The sequence below is a fragment of the Orycteropus afer genome, unplaced genomic scaffold (genome assembly GCF_000298275.1).
Source record: "Orycteropus afer afer isolate SDZICR_OR568_19922 unplaced genomic scaffold, OryAfe1.0 scaffold00031, whole genome shotgun sequence".
Lineage (NCBI taxonomy): Eukaryota > Metazoa > Chordata > Mammalia > Tubulidentata > Orycteropodidae > Orycteropus > Orycteropus afer.
In genome coordinates this window covers 6,996,348-7,019,247 of record NW_006921618.1, presented here as the reverse complement: position 1 = coordinate 7,019,247, position 22,900 = coordinate 6,996,348, and the positions used below count along the sequence as shown (strand labels likewise).

Sequence of the window (22,900 nt, the reverse complement as noted above, 5' to 3'; positions counted from 1 at the left end):
TTTCTTGCTATTAAGTAAGAAAAGCTAAAATAGAACATAATGATTGAATTTTTAGCTGAAAAGGAAAACTAAAGCAAGACTCATATCTTGGTTTGTTGCTTAATTATGGAATCTTGAAATATGAAAAAAATGATTTAACCCAAATTTCCCAAATAAACAATAACCTTATAATGGAGTATATGGAAGAGATTTTCAGGTCTCTAATTAAAGAGTCAAATGGCCAAATCAGCTGATATATTAATCTTTCATTCTCCTCTATAATGAAGTAGAAATTCTTCTATTAAAACGCTCTGTTTTCTATTAGGATTTTCTACCCCTCCCATTTGTTTGTTTGATTAGATTCTACATGTTCATAGTGATACTAGAGAAAATTATCTTAAGAACAAGAAATAATGTGGGGAATGTGTTTGGTTGATGTATGATGTAGGTAAATTCAGCCTCTCAAAAAGTCAAACTACTGTGTTCTGGGACATTCAATAGAGACCTTAACTTTGTGAAATTTCCCTTCTAGTTAGAGTTTAGTTTTAGCACATGAGAGATTTTCTTTCTTTACTGCTAAAATACATTGTATTCAAATTACAGTTAGCATTCTCCCTGAAGGAAGAAAAGTGTTAGAGTTGCCATCTGCTAAATCTGTTACAGAGCAGAGGGATCTGGGCTTGTTGGCCTGTCTGCAGATTGATACCGTTGCTTCATTTTCAACATTGATTAAGAAAGTCTGAAAACCTTCTTGACTTCAGTCTTGGGCTCCCTGAGACAAATGTTGCTTGCAGTTTCCCAGCTGGTATAAAGGAATATGTCAGCATGGATAAAACCTCATTTGTTTTCCATAGCTTGTTGATCTCATAAAATGTTAACTTTAAAACACCGATGATGGAACAAAATCATGCAGTTCTTTTAACAACAACAACAAAAAAAAACATGCAGTTCTATGCACTATCCTACCATGATTGGCAGCTCTCCTGTTAAAATCATCCAGGTTTGAATTTCAGTGGGTCAGCATTGTAGGGCCCCTTTGCTTCAGTCAGTGCTAACCAAATCTGTCCATTTTATAAGAATGTTACTTTTATTAGATAAGATTTTCTGTTTTGAGGGGATGTTTTCTTATAAGTAATGATCTTAGTAAAGTCTGTACTCATGTCTTGTGTTTCTTGGAATACTTTTTTGAAAGTACCAAGTCACATAAAAGGAGCTCTGGTGGTGTGGTGCCTAAGGCATTTGACTGCTAACCAAAAGGTTGGCAGTTCAAACCCACCAGCCCATGCCATGGAAAGAAGACCAGGCAGTCTACTTACGTAAAGATTTACAACCTCAGAAACCCAAAGAGGGTCGCTATGAGTTGTAATCGACTTGAGGGCAGTGAGTTTGGGTTGTTGTTTTTTTTTTTTTTTTTTGAGTCATATAACAAGAGTTTGCAGACATAACTTAACCTGCTGCCTCTAGCCCATTGTCAACATGCCTATCTCCACACACAGTCCATCTTCCAAGCCACAGATCTGCAGGTTTGCTTTTCTAATTGATATACTAAAAATACTTACATAGGCAGTCCCTGACTTACAGCGTATTCAAGTTAAGATAATGACCTGTGCTTACATTGTGTTTTTTGTCTTTGTGAAGGTGTGGGGGTCTTACAGCTTATCATTAGTAATATGTATTACATATAGTGTTGTAGCATGAATTTGCTACATATTCTCATGAGAATTCTCATTGCTCATATTCTCATGGGAACCCCCAAAGACAAATACTGGATTTATAAAGATACTGATTAAAAAAAAAAAAAAAAAAAACCTTACTGCCATCCAGTTGATTCCAACTCACAGCGACCCCCTTTGGGTTTCGGAAGCGGTAAATCTTTATAGAAGTAGATTGTCCAGTCTTCCTTCCCCAGAGTGGCTGGTGGGTTTGAACCGCCAACTTTCTGGTTAGCAGTTAAATGCCTTAAGTACTATGCCACCAGAGCTCCTTACTGATAATAATGAAAACATTTAAAAAAAAAAAAAGAGATATTATGTTAGAACCAACTTATGACTGAAACCACAATCCTGTTGTAAGTCTAGGATTACCTGTATAGTATAAAGACATATGTGTGTGTGAGAGGTGTGTGTATGTGTGCACACGTGCACACATACGAGCCACACATATCTATCTTGATTTGGGACTCAGTTCTCTTTCATTTATCTGCCTTAGCAGGTAGTACCATGTTGTTTTAGTTATAGTATGGTTTAGTAATCATTTGGGAATCTTTTTTTTTTCCTCAAATCTTTTTCTTGCCTGTTGTCACCAGCTTACTCTCTATTCTTCTGGTAAACTTTGTAAATTATTTTGTTATGCTTCTTACCTAGTAGGTTCTTATCTCTGTTATTTCAGCCTTTGCTTTTCAGCCTAAGCGTTACTTAGAAAACTGCATTTTCAAGTGATTTAGACTGTTGTTGTTATGTGCCGTCGAGTCTGACCTGACTCATAGCGACCCCTCCTTGGGTTTCCAAGGTGGTATCACTATGGAGTTAGATTGCCTAACCTTCCCTCTGAGAAGTAGCTGGTGGATTTGAACCACCAGCCTTCTGGTTAGCAGTCAAATGCCTTGGGCACTATGCCACCAGCACACCAGTTTTTAAAATGTAGATGTGGAATTACTCTTCAGTTGTGGATAACAACAGATTTCACATTTATAAATATGATAGGAGATGTTGGGAAACACTGCTTTTTATGCTGTAATTACTTTTTATACATTATTATTTTCTTCTGTCTTCCTCCTCCTTGATGGTACGTTTTAATAGTCTAGAGCATTTTAAATATTTTTGGCCTACAAAAGATCTTAAGGCTAACCTCCTTCTCCAGAAAAAAGTAGGTAGTCCCTGAAGAATGTCAAGGCTTTTTAATTAAGGACACCTCACAATTTTTCTTTATAATATGTTACAGTATCTCAGTACATCAATAGCTTCTGTAATTGCAGCTTTAAATCCCTGTAATAAAAAAATAATGCATTTCTACTTGTCCTTAATGGAAGTGAACAAATCCCCTTTTCCCTCCTTTCTCTAAGCTAGATCAACCCAGTTCTTTTGACTTTATCTAAAATTTAGGTTAATGATGTACTTAGTATTGGTATCACTTAGGTAACTGAAAGCCTTGTAAAACCATTGGGCTGCTTTGTATCAGTTAAGTTGTATTTAAATTTTGTGCATTTTTTTAAAAAAGCTTTTAGACCCATTTAAAATCAGTCATTAAAACATGTATCTTGCTTGATGCTCTGGGCTTTGTTTTTAGGTTGCGTTGTGTATTTCTAAAGTAGAATTATATTTTGTTGTATACATTTTTCCTTATATTCCAATAACTCCTGTTATTTAGAACCCCTATGTTCACTTAAGTTTTCTGCATGGATCTTAGACCCAGCTATGTATGTTTAGACTCAGGGCCAGAGCTGCCAGACCCTAACCTTGTGCAGTGAGTGCCTAGCCAGTGGATGTCACCCTGAACAAGTGGGCTTCTGTGCTTGTGTCCTGACCCTCTTTTTGCTCTATGACTCTGTGGGGCTCTATAGGTAATGAGTATATAGCGTCTGTGTCCATAATGATCTCTGAAGCACTCTGCTTGTGTACAGCTGACACCCAGTGACAACTGTAGAAACCAGAGCTAGGGCCTTGGCTTATCTCATCCAGCTTTAATTAAACCAGAGAAAATGACTTTTTAATCCTACTTCTTTTATTCCTTGGCCTGATTAGGCGAATCTTGACTGCTGACCCTTTGTTGAAACATTCATAGGAATATTGTGGGAGGACATTTGACTCTTACCTGTTATCTTTTCCTTACTTTTTATTATAAAAATGTAACAGATTAGTACGTTACCTGTATATATACTTGTATATACGTGTGTGCTTTTTTGCTTAACCATTTTTAGGTAAATTATGGCCATCATAACATTTTACCCCTAAATAGGATAAGTAAGCATATTCTAGAAAGTGTCTTTGTAACATTGATACCTCGTTCACAAATCAGAAAACTAACAAAACTCACTAATGTACTCATAGCCGATTTTTTGTGTGTTTTATATCTCAAGTCTGTTTCTCCCTCAAACCAGTATGCAGGCCAGGTGTGCATCGTCTGGTACCACTGAAGTCTAACGATTATTAAAATCTACCTCCTCACTCTCATTATTTCCTTCCTTGACATTGACTTAGAAACCAGTCTGATCTTTTGAAGATTAGCACACATTCAGGATTTGACTGATTGCCTTTGTGTGTTGTTTTTAACTTGTTCCTGTACCATCTATATTTTCTGAAAATTAGATACTGTGTCTAATGATTAGATTCAGGTTTAATATTTTTTGCAACTTTACGAGGGACTCTGTATGACATCATCATGTCAAGGCACATGTCTCATCCTGTTTTTAGTTTAAATTTGACGTCTCGGTTAAGATGCTGTTCTTCATTTTAAAGTTCTCAGCAATGTTTACTTAGCTTCCATGTCATTCTCAAGAAGAGGAGACTGAAAACAAACAAGAATTCAGGCTGTTCATAAATTAAATTTTGTAATCTTCAAGTTTTTGATTTATCAAGTGTTTTCTGATTTAGTATTAAACTTGTTGCTCTTAAGTGTCTTTTTTTTTTTTTTCAGTGTTCCCTCCCCCCCCCTCCCACCCATGCTATTAAATATCTTTTTAAAAACTATTATTTTTTTAAATCCTGGAGCTTATATGCAGTTAAGAGTTGTCTATTGCCCATCCAATTCTGTTTTCAGTTTTATGTAAGCCTGCAAAGAACCTCTGGCAAGTTTCTCCTCATTGTTTACATTGAATTGCAAATGGCTAAGGGACATTTAAGTAAACAGCTTGCACTTACATAGTGAACTTCCTGAGCAAGGGTCACACCGGGTAATTTCACTGCTTTCTTTGTTTTGAATCTTTATTTGTAGAGCAATGGAGGGACAAAGCGACAAAAAATATCCCACCAAAATTACATAGCCTATCAAAAGCAAGTTATTCGGCGAAGTATGAGACATAGAAAAGTTCGTGGTGAGAAAGCACTTCTTGTTTCTGCTAATCAAACATTAAAAGAATTAAAAATCCAGGTGAGGAGATAGGGGGAGAGTGGTTTATTTTTGGGGTTGTAATCGGTGCCATGAAACAAAATATGTATGCACTATTGAGTGTAAAATGAATCTGCTTTGTAATTTTGCACCCAAATCACAGTGAAAATTAAAAAAAAAAAATTCAGGTGAGGAAGATAGAACATTTGTTCAAGTGCCTGCAGAACCTTTATGAATTCCCACTATATATTTACATATGTACGTGTATCTATCTGTGTTTTCTCTCAGGGTTGACCTTTTAACACCTATTTGTTATTTGTATTAAGCTTTTTAAAACTTCAGAATAATGCCTGCAGGGCTCCAAAATTACAGCAACTCCTTTTATAAAAAGAATTAGCATTTTCAAAATAGCCAAGAATCTATCTGTGAAGATGAAAGTGTTGATTCTGAAAACTTGAGCAAGCTCTGAGTCGCTTTCTAATAATGAGAAACACTGAGAACCATTTAATTTGTGGAGCTTGTTCCAGGATAATTGTTCTCTCACTTTATTGTGCTGTATGTTTTTTCTTTGACCATTTAATAGGTATTTGAGCCTGTTACCAGGATCTACTCTGAGATTTAAGAATAGATAAAAGACAGCCCCTTGATTGCTTATTCACTTGGATGAGTCAGAAATTCTTTTTATTGCAATATTTTTAGTGGCAGATAAATCTTCTTGATAGAATTTTTATATTCCTCTCCTTCTCTTTATACAGTGGTGTTCTCTTAAGTTGTTACAAAGGTTCATTTTCCATCATGCTATACCCATCCCACTGAAGCCCTGATTGCTTTCTTTGCAAATCATTTGGTGAACGAAATGGAGGTCTTCTGAGCATGCTCACCATCGGCACTAAAGTACTGTGAATGAGTACTGTGGTGTTCCAAGCATAGACAAAAGGAGCAGATAAATTGAAGATGCCTCTGAAAAAGTCTGACCCCTAATCTTTTCAGTCAGGATCAAAACCAAAACGTTGCCCAGATTCCCTCGTTTGCTGCTTTTACATGGAATGGTTTACTGGTTAGGCATTTTCCTTGTTGCTGACATTTGTCACTGCAAGTGAAGCCAAAGTACAGGCTTCTTTTGAGGGTGTTATGTGTTCCAAATTGTCCTGAGAACAGTATTTCCCTTGGTTGAACCCACAGCTCTGAAAATAATCGTGTTGGCATAATATCTTTACTCTGTTACTATACATTTTGCATCTGGGAGAGCTTGTTTTATCACCAGCTTTCTTCCTGTCAGTGGTAAACCTCGAACATTCAAAACCTTTATATTACAAAAAAAAGCCCCTGTGGATGAAGACGTTAAAAAGCTTGTGCTGCTTTTCTTAAGGACTACCATTTTTAAAGAACAAATCATAAGTCAGCAGAAATAACCTCTCCATCTGGAAGCATGCTCCCTGCATGAACGAGCTGCTGGAAGGCAGCAGCTGTTCAGATGGAACCCTCAGATGTGCTCTTCTTGGACAGGCCTTTGCAGTGTCCTTCCTTGTATCTCCCATTCTTGCTTCAGGGATCTCTCTGATCCAAACAGAGTCGAAAGAAAGGACAGCAAAATGTAATTTTCCCCTTATAGCTCCCTTGTAGCTTTTGAAGTCTCCACTAGACCTGCCCATTTTGCTTAGCAGCCTGAAGAGCATTGGAGTTTGTGGTGGGCCTGTTTGGGATCCTCAGTTGGTGGTGGTTCTTGGTTAAAGCATTGGGCTGCTAACGAAAAGCACGGGGAAAGGATGAGGAAATCTACTTCTGTAAAGATTTACAGCCTTGAAAACTCTGTGGGGCATTCTGCTGTGTTCAGTGGCAGTGGATCGGGTTTGGTAAGGTACTTGTTATATTTGATTGACCTTATCCTCTAGATGATACTCAATTTCCTGGTTAATAAGGTGAAAGCCTTTGCAAATTTATAAATGTTCTAAGTTTTAGACGGATCTATATATAGTTGCCTAAAACCTTAACTTTCTCCACCCAATTATCATTCATCAACCTATGATGCCATAAAATAAATGAAGTGCAATTTATTCATCTCCTTTCTCAGAAGATTCTCCATGTTTAATTGTATTCTTAAATAAAGGTTTTAAATGAATGGCATTTCCTGCCTTAGGGAAGGGGCAATTTTGGCATGGAAGTTAAATGGCTGGGGGCTGAGACCATTGCTCCTGCGTTTCCTTTCCTCAGCCACCCTCCATGGTGAGCCACCAGGAGCTGCTCACCTTTTGGAATAGGTTTTCATTGTTTCTGTTATGCTTCATAGAGCAGGAGTGCTGCACTCACTTGTTAAACAGACCTGAGTAACATTCATTATACTCAGGCATTCTTGTAGCCTCTGGTTTATTAGAGATTATACCACAGGTCTCCTACTTTGGGTTGGCCTGTTCCCTCATTCCCAAGCATTATGTTCTCCATTGTAAGACGGACTTCTTTCCTTTTTGTACCCCTTCGATCCTGCATATACCTTCTGCCACCACCTTCAATACTTTTCTTTTCTCCCACTCGTGTGAACCCCTCTCCTTTCTCAGAGGTGGTTGTTGTTAGGTGCTGTCAAGTCAGCACCAACTCATAAGGACCGTATGTACAACAAACAGAACAAAACAGTGCCTGTCCTGCACCATCCTCCCAAGTATTGCTACGCTTGAGCTCATTGTCGCAGCCACTGTGTCAATCCATCTTGTTGAGGGTCATCCTCTTTTTTGCTGACCCTCTACTTTACCAAGCATAATATCCTTCTCCAAGGACTGGGGTCTTCTGACATCCCAAAATACATGAAATGAAATCTGGCCATTCTCACTTCTAAGGACCATTCCCACTGTACTTAAAAAGACAGATTTGTTCATTTTTCTGTCAGTCCATGGAATTTTCCATATTCTTCATCCGCACCACAATTCACATGCATCACTTTTTCTTGGTTCTTCCTTATTCATTGTCCAGTTTTCACATGCACATGAGGCTGTTGAAAATACTATGGGTTGCGTCAGGTGCACCTTAGTCTTCAAAGTAATATCGCTGCTCTTTTAACACTGTATAGAAGTCTTGCGGCAGATTTGCCAAGTGCACTACATCTCTGATTTCTTGACTGCTGCTTGCATTTGATTGTGGTCACTCCCGAATAAAATGAAATCCCTGACAACTTCAGTCTTTTCTCCATTTATTTTGATGTTGCTTTATTGGTCCAGTTGTGAGAATTTTTGTTTCCTTATATTGAGGAGTAATCCATATTGAAGACTGTAGTCTTTGATCTGCATCAGTAAATGCTTCAAGTCATCTTCACTTTCAGCAAGGGAAGTTGTGTCATATGCATATTGCAGGTTGTTGATGAGTCTTCCTGTAATCCTGATGCCACGTTCTTCTTCATACAGTCCAGCTTCTCAGATTATTTGCTCAGCATACAGATTCAATAAGTATAGTAAAAGAATACAACCCTGACACACACCCTGCCTGATTTTAAACCATGCATTGCCTGCTTGTTCTCTTCAAATGATTGCCTCTTGATCTGTGTTCAGGTTCCTCTTAAGCAAAATTGAGTGTTCTGGAATTGCCATTCTTCACAATGTTATTCATAATTATTTATAATCCACATAGTTGAATGCCTTTGCATAGTCAGTGAAACTCAGGTAAACATCTTTCCTAGTATTCTCTGCCTTCAGCCAAGATGCATCTGAATCAGCAGTGATATCCCTCATTCCATGTCCTTTTCTAAATCTGGCTTGAATTTCTGGCAGTTCCCTATCTAAGTACTTCTGCAGCGGTTTTTGAATTATCTTCAGCAGAATTGTACTTGGCTGTGATATTAATGATACTGTGCGGTAATTTCCACATTCTGTTGGATCTCCTTTCTTTGGAATGGGCACAAACATAGATCTCTTCCAGTAGGTTGACCAGGTAGCTGTCTTCCAAATTTCCTGACATAAAGGAGTGAGCCACCTGCACCTCCCAATGCTGCATCCATGTATTGGAACATCCTTCAATTCCTGGGACCTGTTTTTTTGACAATTCTTTCAGTACAGCTTAGACTTTGTCCTTCAGTGCCATCGGCTCTTGATCGGAATGCTACCTCTTGAAATGGTTGAATGTCAGCCAATTCTTTTGGGTACAATGACTCTGTGTATTCCTTCCATGTTCTTTTGATGTTTCCTGCATCATTCAATATTTTTCCCATAGAATCCTTCAATATTGCAACTTGAGGCTTGAATTTTTTTTTTTTTTTTTTTTTTTCAGTTTTTTCAGCTGGAGAGATGCTGAGCATGTTCTTCCCTTTTGGTTTTCTAACTCCAGGTTTTTGTACATTTCATTATAATACTGTATTTTGGCTTCTCAAGCTACCCTTTAAAGTCTTCTGTTCAGCTCTTTCATTTCATCATTTCTTCCATTCATGTTAGCTACTCTTCTATCTAAGAGCAAGTTTCAGAATCTCTTCTGATAACTATTTTGGTCTATTCTTCCTTTCTTGTCTTTTTAATGATCTTTTGCTTTCTTCATGGATGATATTCTTGATGTCATCCCACAACTCTCTGTTCTTTGGTTGTTGGTGTTCGGTGCATCAAATCTGTTCTTCAGGTGGTCTCTACATTCAGGTGGAATATACTCAAGGTAGGAGCTCTGGTAGCATAGTGCCTAAGGCACTTGACTGCTCACCAGAAGGCTGGCGACTCAAACCCACCAGCCACTCCTCAGAAGGAAGGTTGGGCAATCCTACTTCTGTAGTGATACTGCCTCGGAAACCCAAGGAGGGGTCGCTATGAGTCGGGGCCGACTCGACAGCAAACAACAACAACAACAACGTACTCAAGATTGTACTTTGGGCTTTCATAGAGTTTTAATTTTCTTCAGCTTCAGCTTGAACTTGCATGTGAGCAGTTGATGACCTGTTCTACAGTCAGCTACTGGCCTTTTGAGCTTCTCCATCACCTCTTTCCACAGATGTAGTTGATTTGATTCCTGTGTATTCTGTCTGGCGAGATCCATGTGTATAGTCACCATTTATATTGTTGAAAAAAGGTATTTGTGATGAATAAGTCATTGGTCTTCTAAAATTCTTGTCATGTGGTCTCTGGCATCATTTCTATCACTAAGGCCATATTTTCCAACTGCTGATGCCTCTTCTTTGTTTCCAACTTTTGCGTTCCAATCACCGGTAATTATCAGTACATCTCAATTGCATGTTTGGTTGGTTTTAGACTGAATAGGATTATTTACTTTCATATTTCTAATACCTAGCACAGTACTTGACATATGGTAGCTAAATAATAAAAGCTTCATTAAGTATTGAATGAACATAAATGTTTTGTCACCATACTCATGCTGTTAGTCCAATCCCATAGCGTAGTGCAAAGATACTTCACATTTAGAGAAGTGAATGAGTGTTCTTACCATCAAGCAGCTCTGACATTGCCCTCATTAAATTAGCATCAGACATTTCCACTTCCACTTTCTTCTTCATGGGTCCTTTTTGCTGACCTGGAGCTGGTTGCCTCTGTTTAATTCCTGTGTGCTGAGCTGGTCTTGGTAGAATTGTCTGGCCAGTACTTCCAGCTCACCAGAAATAGGCCTGTTGCTTCACAGGCAGGTCATTAATGTTGGCAGTGTGCTTTGCATCATTAGCCACAGATCCTTGTCTAATCAATCCCTGCTTGCTTCTTTGGGCCTGATGTCATTTGAGAAGTCCAGATGAGATTCTGGCCCAGTAGTTAAGGAGGAAGCCAGTGTTGTTGTCCTTGTTCTTATTTAGCCATGTGCCTTCATTATAATCATATTTCTAGTTGGTCTCCCCAGCTTGTAAAGCTCTTGAGCCTTGTTATACATACAGTTGGATCAGAGCTGCTTCGCTAAGCTCAGATCCAACGAGTAGAATGTAGAAAAAGGGTAGAATGGTTTTCTCGTGGCATCGTGGATGTTGGTATAATATAAAATACATGAAATAGAGTATGTCCAAGCACTGTTCAGCTAGCCTTCTAAGTTAAAAATTAGAACAGTGTCATTGAAAGCACTTGTATGTGCCTCTCTGAACCCAACTCCTGCGTGTGTGCCCCCCACCCTCCATCACTGAGGTAATTATGCCCTGAAATGATGCAATTAAAACAAACAAAAACTTTCTAAATGTTAAAAAAATACTTGAGTTTTATATGTAACAGTTATTCAGAGCATATTTCATTTTTACCACTTTGACTAGAACTGGGGTGGAGGATAATAGTTATTACCCTCTAAAAATTCATATTTTTGGTTCTTGGAAGGAAGACTCAGTCTAAGAATCAGACTGAATTGTGCATTACTGCTGCTTGCTAAAGGAATAAAAACAAAAGAGAAAAATCCAAACAGACTGCTGATTAAAGATGAACTTATGGAAGAATTTAGACTTGACTTGTTTATTAAGTGATGTGGGACCTAGGCACAGTGGCAAGGACAGTGGTGACCTTGCCCATGCCTATAAACTAGAGTAACCGTTAGCTTGCTTGCCTCACGCCCCCACCCTTGGGAAGGTGGTAAGATACTGAACAAATAAATCTGTGTATCATTGCTTCCTGATTCTCTACCAGACCTAAGGACATACACAGATATATTAGGATTATAGTCTTAGTGGGGACATAGCAAGTGGGAAGACTGCAAACAATAGTGTATTTTGTACTCTGAAGCCTTTTTTTTTTTTAACAAATCCATGCATTATTTATTCAAATAGGATATAGGCCTCAGAATTTTGCTTTCTGCAAATTTTATTTCTTTTATATTGGCACAGATCATGCATGCGTTTTCAGTTGCTCCTTTTGACCAGAATTTGTCAATTGATGGAAAAATTTTAAGTGATGACTGTGCCACCCTTGGCACTCTTGGCGTCATTCCTGAATCTGTCATTTTATTAAAGGTGAGTAACAGCTCCTTACTTGAGGAACTCTTGAAGGTTTTCATTGATATACACTCCCAAGTGTAAACTACACAGAATGATAGATACCACAGGTCCTCTGCAGGGTGTAGTGAAAACCGACTGCTGTGGAATTTTTGCTGACCTTTGAATTACCCAGCTCTGGCCAAGACTCAGAGGAAGTCAAGACATCACTGGGTCTTGTTCTTGTGTGTCACAGTAGGCTACAGTGATGCCACGACATCAGCAACTGCCTGTACCCTAAGAAGGCAAAGGTGAGGGCTTCTTTTCTTCTGAGCCCTTCCTGGATCGCCTAGCTCAGTATCCATGCCCTTATGAGGTCAGGCTACACCATCATCATCATTATCATCATCATCGTCATCATGATTTCTGTTCCCTGTTATACCAGGGTGATGGTAGAAATCCCCCTCACCCAACCGCTAAGCCCTATGCCTGATTCACCTGTTTAGTTTTCAGTGACATATCCCCCCTGCCATCTTTTCCAGATACAGATCTATTTTTCTTTCCCTTCAAGGAAGGGGACGGAAAAAAAACCAAAGGGTGATATTGGATCATGTCCCTCTGAGCCCTAAGGATTGACTGTCAGTCCCAGGGGCAACCTCACTGGACCAGCAGGGTCACCCAGTCTCGGACCATAAAATTTCTTTGGTGTCTTGATCATTTGGACTTCCTTTTTTTTCTTTTTTCTTTTTTTGTAAACTAGTTGGGGATTCTTTTCTGAAAACCACACTAACAATACTTATGTCTGCAAATTATTTTGACTTGAGGATGCATACATAAGTGATGTCAATGCTCATATTTTATACTTTTAACAAAAAATATGACAACTCCCATGGTCTGCTGACTGGCTCCTCGAGACCTCACTTCTGGACCAGGAGAATGACTTAACACCACTTCTCTTATTAAAACACCCCCTCTCCTTCTCTTGGCTCAAAAGTGCCAACCAAGCAAACTAGGAAGCAAGAATAAAACATGAGGCTCTGTCAAAACAAATGGGATTCTTGTCCAGAGAATGGAAATTGGCCTTGGGAAGAATGGATTTAGTAGCAGTGGAAGATTCTTTGGAAAATGGGGACTTCTGAGAAGTTGCAAAGAAAAAAGACATTGAACCAGCCTCATTAACCCAATCCTACCCTCCCTAAGGGCCTAATTTAGTCACTTTCCTTTACCTCTTTTGTTTCTTGGTGACCAGAAGTTTCCCAGTGTGCCAAACACCACTGCCTCATGTGCTAATCCTTCAGCTTTTTGAACTATGAAATCTATACATTTTATACCCTAGAGCTCTAATTCTGGTGTGGTAAAGGTAAAGCTTGGGAATGATGGAGCTGACCCTTATCTGCCCCTATACAAGTATACACACCCCTCACCCCACCTTCCCATTCTTCACCCACTCCCGCCACATTGTGCTTTTTTTTGCAACAAAAGGTGCTGTGAAATTAAAAGCTATTGAGTTGCTGGATCCTAATGATTTTTTCTGAAATTCTAGATGGGCTATATTATTAAAGAGTTTGTACTTCAGAGGTACAGCCAGAGTCTGTACTGGTCATTGCAGATACCAGATTTCAGCACAAACTGATTCAATACTGTCTTCTGCTCTAGGAAGGAAATGAATATTCTGTTCTTTCACCCAATTGGTATTTTCAGGGGGCCAATCTAACTTTTCCACTTCTACCTAACTCTCCCTGCCACCGTTTAACTCATATTAATCTGCTTTTAGTAAATTCAGGGTATCTAAACATTTCCAAGGAGCTCTGGTAGCATAGTGCCTAAGGCACTTGACTGCTAACCAGAAGGCTGGCAGTTCAAACCCACCAGCCACTCCTTGGAAGGAAGATGGGACAGTCTACTTCCGTAGTGATACTGCCTCAGAAACCCAAGGAGGGGTCGCTATGAGTCGGGTCCAACTCAACGGCACATAACAACAACAACAACAAACATTTCTATAGCTGAAGGTATTTTTAGGAGCCAGGAACAATGCCACCCCTACGGCAGCCTGTAGGGAGAGGAGTCCAGACCTGCAGTTGGCAGGGCATCCATGGTAAACTTGGACCTTGCTGCCTGTGGCTTGAGCTACTGGTCACTGTTCGTATTTGTATCTTACAGCAATATCAGTCACTACTTGAATCATGGTCTGCACTTCAGTGTGATGAGTATGTGGCATGTGCTCCCTCCCTTGTGGTTTTGAATTGTCTTTATTTGTTTTCTAGGCTGATGAACCAATTGCAGATTATGCTGCAATGGATGATGTCATGCAAGGTAAAGATGAATTTGTTATAGGAATCTGTTGATTAATTGCTAGAAGGAGGTGGAATTACAGATACTCAAACTTCAGTCTACACTGCTTTTACCTTCAGTCTTGAAAAAGCTTCTACATGTTGTTAAGGTAGACTCTTGTATTATTGGTCTTAAAAAAATCATAGAAAGACAGGGAAAATGTCCACAGAATTTTAGGAATTGGAAAGCAGAGAGGAAGGAGTAGTATTGGACTAACCTGAGGACACGGACATAAATGTAAGCCTGCAGATGGAAGAGGTCAGCATGAAGCAAAGCTAATTCGAATCTCAGAGCCCAGGCAGGCACAGACATCGGGGACAGCAGGTACCTCTGAAGTTGGGAATGAGCTGTGAGCCTAAACCCAGGAAGCTTGGTGGAAAAACTATATAAAAAGCAGCTCTGTGGCCCATAGACCCACATGCTACCTCCCTTCACATTTATGTCACTGCTTTCCCACTTGTCCTTTAAATGGACAGCTAGAGTCTGTGCCGGTCCCTGGCCACTTTTAAAAACTCCTTGAAGAAATTACACTAGGAAGGTGGAGATAAGGGCCTATCAGATGGCCTCTGCCAAAATGCTAGTGACCAGCCTCATTCCTCCTAGACAGAAGAGTAGGGGGCTCTTCTTGGGGGGAGATGGGGCAATTTAAGATAACAGCTTAGAATTTTAAAATCATTGCTTGATCTCCCACACCCTCTTCAGTGAAGCCCATCAGTACCCAGTGAACAGAGCTTTCAGGCAGCTTTTTAGTGCAGGCAGGCAGTTAGAAATGGGTAGGCTGAGATTGCTAGACACTTGAGGAATGAGAGCTTGTAATGAGAGATGTCTACCAACAAACTGGAAAAAAAAAGGAGCTCAGAGGAAATAGTGCAGGAAACATAAGAAAATTTAAAAATTTCCTACAGATAATATATATTTAAAAAGCAAACTAAGGCCTATATAAAAGGAACATTTAGAGAACAGAATTGAGTTCATGGAAATGCAGAATGATTTCACCAAGGGTCCAGTACAATGATTAAAAAAACAGAAATAAGAAGATCCTGAAAGCATCTGAAGAGATGCTTTCATCACATTGATAGGATGATGATTCGGGAAGATGGTCACGGAGGGATGCCCACAATAGTTTCTCGTGCATTGTTTGTCAGGAACACATGAGGATGCCCTCTTCTCAGACAGGAGGGTAAATCAGAAAGGAAGTCAGCATTGGCACCAGAAAACCAGGGATCCAGCGTAGGAGAAGATGCCCAAGAAGATGGTCTAGGACCCCCAGAACAGAGGCTCTGCAGCAGGCAGTGAGCCCATCCTGATCAGATTGGAGCCGTGAGTTCCAGCTTCTGGAAGGGCCATCCTCAAGAAGAGAAAGTGGAGTTGATTGATGACTGTCTTGAGGTTTACAGATCTTTAAAAATTTACTGTTGAATTGGAGGTGATTACAGAGAAAACAAACCATGTAAGTTAAATAATGCAGCTGTTACCAAGCCCAGAAAGCCAAAAAAGTTTACCAGAAAAGAAATATAACCAAGGTGTACCAGTGGGTTAGATGTGGACTAATGGGTTAAAGGAGCCAAGAATTGTCAACACTGCAGATGGTTTAACAACAAAACACTTCTGTGTCAGAAGGGTGGGTTAGGAGGCAGGTGATACGTATGAGGTAGCATAAGCTAAATTTTGTCTTCACCTGAGGAAGTTATCCTGAGGAAGTTACTGGTTATTATCTAAAATCAGGAGAGAGTAATATGAGTATGTTATTTAGAAATAAAGAGGTTAAATGTGAGAAGAAACAGCAAGAACAGGAAACAAGAATCGAAAGTGGCTCCTTCTGGAGTATGGACATGGAGGCAGAAGCGGGGGAGGCTGCGGTAGGGTGTCACTCAGCTGCAGAGGACACCATTCACGGTGTTTTCTCCAGCCCTCTGGAGTCAGGCCTAACTGGCCCTAGTCACAAAGCTTGTTCTTCCAGTATGTATGCACTGCTTTGATAAAAACAAAAACTAAAGACAGAGGTGATCATTGGATTAATATCATCCATAACTTCCCAAGTCATCATTATAGGTGAGTAAGGTGATTAAAAGTTATTTTAAACTTACTGTCTTTAGGCATTGAAGTCACTTATTACTGTCTGTCACGACAATCTTTTTAATTTAGAATTCTTTTTTTTCCTTCAGTGTGTATGCCAGAAGAAGGGTTTAAAGGTAAGTCACATTTGTCATGTTTTGTTCATGAATGTCAGAGTCATACTGTAATTTTCTATTATAGTGAAGGCTATAATTTGATTTTAAAATTTAATTCAATCTAAGTCTCATGATTGAAATTAATTTTAGTTAAATGCATTTTTTATTCAAGCTTCTTCATGATCTTATTCTGCACTCAGGCCTCAGATAGGGCCTGGGTGTTGGGAGTTTCTACTGCCAGATGTCGGTTCTGCTTTTTCTTTCCCATTTCATGGGAGGAGATTGGGAAATTAGCTAGTGGCATTTCAAGATTTATATTTAACCTTTTCTATTTCCTCCAGTCAGTCCAGTTTTAGAGCACATCACTTTGTGTGTGACTGATCACAATTAGAGATAGAAGAATTTGCTGGGTTTGTATCAGGTTCCGTGAAAAGGTTTAATAAATTTATGTAGGATGACAACGTTTCTTGGAACACTACTTTAAGTGGAAACACTGTGACTTGTACAAACATACCTTGTTTTATTGTGCTTCACAGATACTGTGGTGTTTTGTTTTTTACAAATTGAAGGTTGTGGCAACCCTGTGTTGAGCCAGTCCATCAGCACCATGTTTCCAGAGGCACGTGCTCACTTTTTGTGTCTCTGTGTCACGTTTTGGTAGTTCCCATAATGTTTCAGACTTCATGATGCTCTTGCACACTTAATAGACTACCATACAGTGTAAACATAACTATGCACTGGGAAACCAAAAAGTTCTTGTGACTCACTTGATTGTGATGCTCACTTTATTGTGGTGGTCTGGAACCACACCTGCAATATCTCTGAGGTGTGCCTATACCACATCTTGACTACTGTTGTTGTGAACAACAACAGTGTTTATTAATCCATCAACTGCAGACCGCTGACATTTAATAGATGTCCTTCTTACATTTTTTGGTTTTTGGTTTTTTATTTTTGGGTGGGCCTCTCCAGAGGTCTTTCCATGGAGGGTGTGATTTTGCTGAGGCATGAATTTGAATCAAACACCGGGGATTCTTGGCTAACACAAACGAGTGAGCAAAGCTGCTACCCTCAGCTCTTCCTCTCAACACAGTTTTGTCTTCTACATATAACCATTACAATGAAACTCCTGATGTGGTTTCAACAAAACAAAAAATTTCTTTATGGAAAATGACCATCAAATGAAAGCATCAGTAAGATCCGGTTACCTGTGTGAAGATGTGCCTGGAAGCATGTGGCTTTCAGTAGCAGTGTGATTTAGCTAAAAGCCTGAAGTCTGCTGATTGTGTTTTCTTTCATGTTCTTCAACATCAGGGGTCTGCTGTGTTTATTTAAATTGGATATTCCATGTTGATGATGCGTTCTTGGCAAATGGAATACATTATTAACTCTTAACTTTTAGTTCACTGTACCTCCACGTGTGTTTCTTTTCCCAGGTACTGGTCTACTTGGACATTAATCTTTTGAACACTTGCTGACTGCTAAGAAATGACCAGAGGGAAGAAGAGTTTGACATTAAAATAGGGCATTAAAAGAAAAAGATGGATTTAAGAATTAAACTGTTACATGACTCTTCCAAAAGGCAGCAATTCATTCAAAAGTGACTGTCCCAAATGCCTTATGTCAAATAAAGCAGATTGCACTGAAGGACGTCAGACTTGAAGGAAATGTTTCAAATTTTATATTTAAGGGGGGTGGTGGGAGGGAAAGGGGCAAGTAAAGATTGAACAAGTTTGGTAGCAGTAACCATGAATCATGTTTACATGAGATTGATCGTTACGGGAGGGAATAAAGTTCTGTTCTGTTTCCTTGCTCAAGTTTCATACCAGATGCATTGGTCCAGAAAGGATTTGTATCACAGTAGATGGGACAACATTCTGCTCTGAGCTGAAAGTAATTCTTTAGAGACATAAACCTGCTTACAAGTACCTGTCTTTGATTCATGTTCTACTTTCAATAAAGCATGAAGGTGAAGAACTTGCCCTAATTGTGGAAAAGTGTCTTCAGATGTAGACTGCACTCCGTGTCAGCTCCAGCACACTTGCCTTCCTCGCTGCCCAGCAGCCTGTCTCTTAGCGTGGGGTAGAGGAGAGGGCACCGTGCATCTCCCTGCTGGGAGCAAGGGAGTATGGCTCCGTTTGGGCTTCAGAGGCCTTTTGGCCTGGTGAATTTCAGAAAGAATAGCATGTTTGCCACATGTAAGAGCATCTTCTTCCAGTCTTGCCATTATTCAGAAGTGGGAAATCAGATGCACCTTGGATGTTTGAGAAATCTCACCACCTTATCTGAACAGCAAAATGGACTGAAGTATATTTGGATATCACCAGGTTTTCCACTAAAATTTGTGTCTCCCCTTCTCCAAGTCCACTGTTTCTTGGATCTCACTTCTCTTTTTTGAAAGCATTCTTCCAAAATGCCCAGACAGGATCTTCCTTTTAGATTAAAATTTTTTAAAAAAATGTATGGATGTGCTGTTTTATCCAACTCAGGATTATTGTTATTGGCAACAAATACCTGAAGCAATGTTCTTAAGAATATTGAAGGATTTTCTAATGGAACTTAAGGCTGGGGTTTCTTTTTAAGTGGTATTTCCTCTTGAATATGTGTGTGTGTGTCAGAGATACTGTCACAGGCATTTTTCCCTTGTTAACACTTTTTTGGGCCTTGAGTTTGTGCTAGTTCCCCCCTCCCAAAAATTTAAACTCAAATAATGGATGAGGGAGGCAAGTTTCAATTTGAGGACCAGTAACCTTGGCAGCATTCCTTTTGAATAGTTCTTTTTATGAGAATAATTATGGCTGTGTGGTAAAATTATAACTTCTTGTTTTGTGTTTCCCCTTTCTGATTGTAATGAACTCAGCCTGGGCCCCCTGAAGGCAGGGGAGTGAGTGTTTAATTAGCCTGTGTGGGATGGTGAGAGCTGCATGAAGGGCTCTCGAAAACCGCCCTGTGAAGAGCAGCCGAGGAACCTGCAGTCCTGGCCTTGAGATCATCAAGAGTGCGGAGTTGAGATTATGGGTAGCTAATCCTGGTTTCTTAAACTTCGTATTTTTCCCAATTTGCTCTTGATAAGAATTTTGCAGTTTTTTTCCTTATGTAGTGGAACAAAATAGCTTTTTATAAGTCTTCAGGGCGTCCCTCCTGGCTTCTTTATTAGCTCTGGGAGTGGAAATGGGCTCAGCGGGAGCAGAGGATGTCTGAGGAACGTGTCCTTGGAGCAGCAGTTGGCGCCCCCTGCCCTGGCCTCAGCTGTTGATAATTTACCGTCTGTTACCAGAGTTCCTCAAGATGCCGTCAGTCGGCTCAGCAGCACCAGCAATGCTGTGCAGCTTTGTTAGAAATGCAGAAGCTCGGGCCCCAGAGACCCTGCATCAGAATCTGCACTCACAGGCCCATATGCTTGTGGGTGTTTGAGAAACCTTGGACTGTATCCCCTTCAATGGCAGAGTCAAAGAAGAGAGAGAGAGTGTGTGTGTGTGGGGGGCGGCCTTGCATTGCCACCCTTAGCACTTGGTAAAGGGAAAACAGGTACAAAATCAGTAAAGCCCAATTGTTGTTTGTATTTACAAAATCGATGGAAGTCCAGCTGTCTTCTGGGCTGTGACTACATTAAAGTGCAGACATTTTCTATCAAATTTTTAACATAGTGCATATGTATTTTTTCTTATTAGCCTCCCGTAGAAGGGTAGACAAAGCTTGACATTCCCCCTACCCCTTTTACATTTCTGACCATTCTTTAATTCCCCACCTAATGTGTACAACATAGTATGCTGGTACAAATAGTTGCCAGTTACTGAACTATAGGTTGTTTGGGTGTCTTTTTTCACTAGGGGAATAAGTATCTTTCTGTGTATTAATGAGCTTTATTGTTTAGAATTACTATTACCTTTTTGCCAAATTGAAAAGAATGTCCCTTTATTTCCATGGAGTCACAATCCAGAGTGAGCTGTTTATAGCTTTTCCTAAATGTCCACTAGGTTGGTTTGTGTGGTCATGGATTTATTGATTAGATCCTGGTTAATATGTGAAGCTGATGCTGGGATTGAATAACCTGTTTTAAATACCTTTGGGATGACTTGTCTCTGTCTAAACAGTTTAAACGACTGCAGTGAAATGAGCATTAAGGCCTGTCTTTCCTGTTACAGAACCTGGAGGAGTATCACATCCATGTAGCAGCCAGCTTGTTCAGTGGTGCAGAGGTCAGTCAGATGAGAAGCCAGCATTTTCACTTTAAGAAGATCCTCACCCCGTGTTGACGCACCCTCCCCCACATCCCATAAGGTGCCGGGGGGTGGGGTGGGGGGGTAGCAACAGCTGCATATCTGATCCTGAAAACTAGCAGTTTACACCAACCCCAGGCATTGTAGAGGAGCAGTGTTATCTGGGGGTTTGATTATCAACATTATCAGAATCCTTTATTTTATTCAAGATGCAAGTTACAGACAGTTGTAAAATGATACCACTCTGTTTGACAGATACTCATTGAGCGGTAGCCATGTGCCAAGTCATATAGTAGGTGCCAGGGAAACAGTCGAATAGGGAGACAGAAAGCAACCTCTCCACCCTATACTTTGTCCCTATATGTTTTTATCCAGGTCTGGCTGTTGGATGTACTGAGCTAAGGAGTCAACTCATTGATCAGATAGCACATGCTTGTGAGTGGTGGTGCTGGAAGGTAAATTTTAAAAGCTAGGGTGCCTGTGTACCAGATAATTCACCATTTACCTTGTAACCAGGAAAAGTTACTTAGCCTTGCTTTTGCCTTGGGTTTCTCTAAAAGCAAGGCGGTAATGCTACCTGTTTACCCTACCATACTAAGGATCACACAATAATAAATGAATACTGTTAAGGTAAAATGTGTTGTATTCTTCTTTATAATTAGAGACTCTAGTATTTTGGAGGAAATGCTATAGAACTAATGTTCTTTTCTGTAAGTCTTCAGAAAGAGGGCTTTGTCACTTCAGAATGACTTGCCTGTGACCCTAACATCTGACACCACTCACCTGTATCCCACTGTGGCACCTGGACATTTAGGTAGGACAAGCAGTCAGGAGATGAAGGTTGTAATTACACAGCCAAGCTGTCTAGAGCCCCTTCTCTGAGAGCTTTAGGACAGACCTCTTGCTGAAAGTCCCTGGGGCTAGAATGATGACTGCACAGGTGCTCCATCAGTCTGTTACATGGATCTTTCCTCTTGGCCCAAACAGAAAATGAAGCTTAATGGCCAAGCAGTAAGCCACCTTGATTCAGTGTTTATTTGCACGGTCATGTTGAAAGGTGATTCAGAACATGTTTAGAATGCATGCTAAAGATTTACGACTTTGTGATGGGCAGTTCCTGCCCCAGAGATGCAGCTTTCAGTGTTTTGATTGTCATTACCACGTGTCTCAGTTACCTAGTTCTCCTGTTACAGAAATACCACAAGTGGATGGCTTTAACAACAAATTTATTTTTCCACAGTTAAGGAGGCTAGAAGTACGAATTCAGAGTGCTGGCTCTAGGGGAAGGCGTTCTCTGTAAGCTCTGGAGAAAAGTCCTTATCTCCTTCCAACATCTGTGGGCCCAGCGTCTCTTGGAAATAGATCTACATGTATCTTGGCATCAGTTTTTCCCTGGGTCTAGGAGTTTCTCAGTGCAGGGACCCTGGGTCCAAAGAATTGCTCCACTCCAGGCTCTTTCCTGGTGGTGCTGAAGCCCCTCTTCTGCTACTCCTTTTACCACTGGTAAGATAAAAGGTGATACAGGCCACACTTGAAGGAAACCTCTTGTGTCTGATCAGGGCTGTGACTTGATTAAGGATGTTGCAGCCCACCCTAAGCCCTTAAAAGCTGATTGGTTGATCATGTCATGAGGATGGTTATATCATTACGTTACTGCCAAACCACTAAAATCATGACCCAGCACATATTTTGGGGGGGTGAAATTTAACCCGTGGCACCAAGGATATCAAGAGCAAGGAACCGTGAACATTAGACGGACTGTGCAGGCAGCGTGAAGCAATGCAGAAGACGCCAACACTTAGAGGCTACTTCCTGGCCTGAGAATCATGTTTTTCATTAGTTACCTATTGAGACTACTGTTCAAGATAAGAGTCCACAAAACAGGTATTTCTTGTAAGTGCCTCCCAGCTACCTCCAGCAGACCACAGTGCCAGTCTTATCAAAATAATACACCATGTTGCTGGTGTATTAAGTGATGAATCATCTTTTTTTAAATGCATGCATTTCAGACCAGTTAGTGACATTTCTCTGTGTGGTAGGGTTTAAGTGTCAGCTTCACAGTTTTTAAGGAGAAGGAGGTAGCAGAACTCATTTTGTTGTGACTTGCCAGGGATTCTAGGTGACAGTAGTCTGGCAAGAGAATCAGTAATGAGCACCAGCTCATTACAGGACCCAACCTTTGCGCTCTCCCACCCAGCAGAGACCAGCCCAAGCAAAGGTTTCTGTCCACGGAAGACATTAATCCCAATGCTAAGTGAGCCCCACTCGAGAAACACACCTGACTTGTAGGCTTTTCTCATGCCGTGCAT

The 22,900-nt window shown here is 40.2% G+C and overlaps 1 protein-coding gene across 1 annotated transcript in view; it reads left to right on the top strand.

Annotated features, from left to right (window-relative positions):
- The window catches only part of USP48 (ubiquitin specific peptidase 48), a 137,684-nt gene extending 119,854 nt beyond the window's left edge, over positions 1-17,830 (top strand). The window contains exons 23-27 of the mRNA XM_007935676.2: positions 4,909-5,064; positions 11,783-11,908; positions 14,134-14,182; positions 16,366-16,392; positions 17,808-17,830. Of these exons, the coding sequence (XP_007933867.1) occupies positions 4,909-5,064; positions 11,783-11,908; positions 14,134-14,182; positions 16,366-16,392; positions 17,808-17,830 (381 nt within the window). The remainder of the gene's footprint in view (positions 1-4,908; positions 5,065-11,782; positions 11,909-14,133; positions 14,183-16,365; positions 16,393-17,807) is intronic.
- Positions 17,831-22,900: the final 5,070 nt, after the last annotated feature.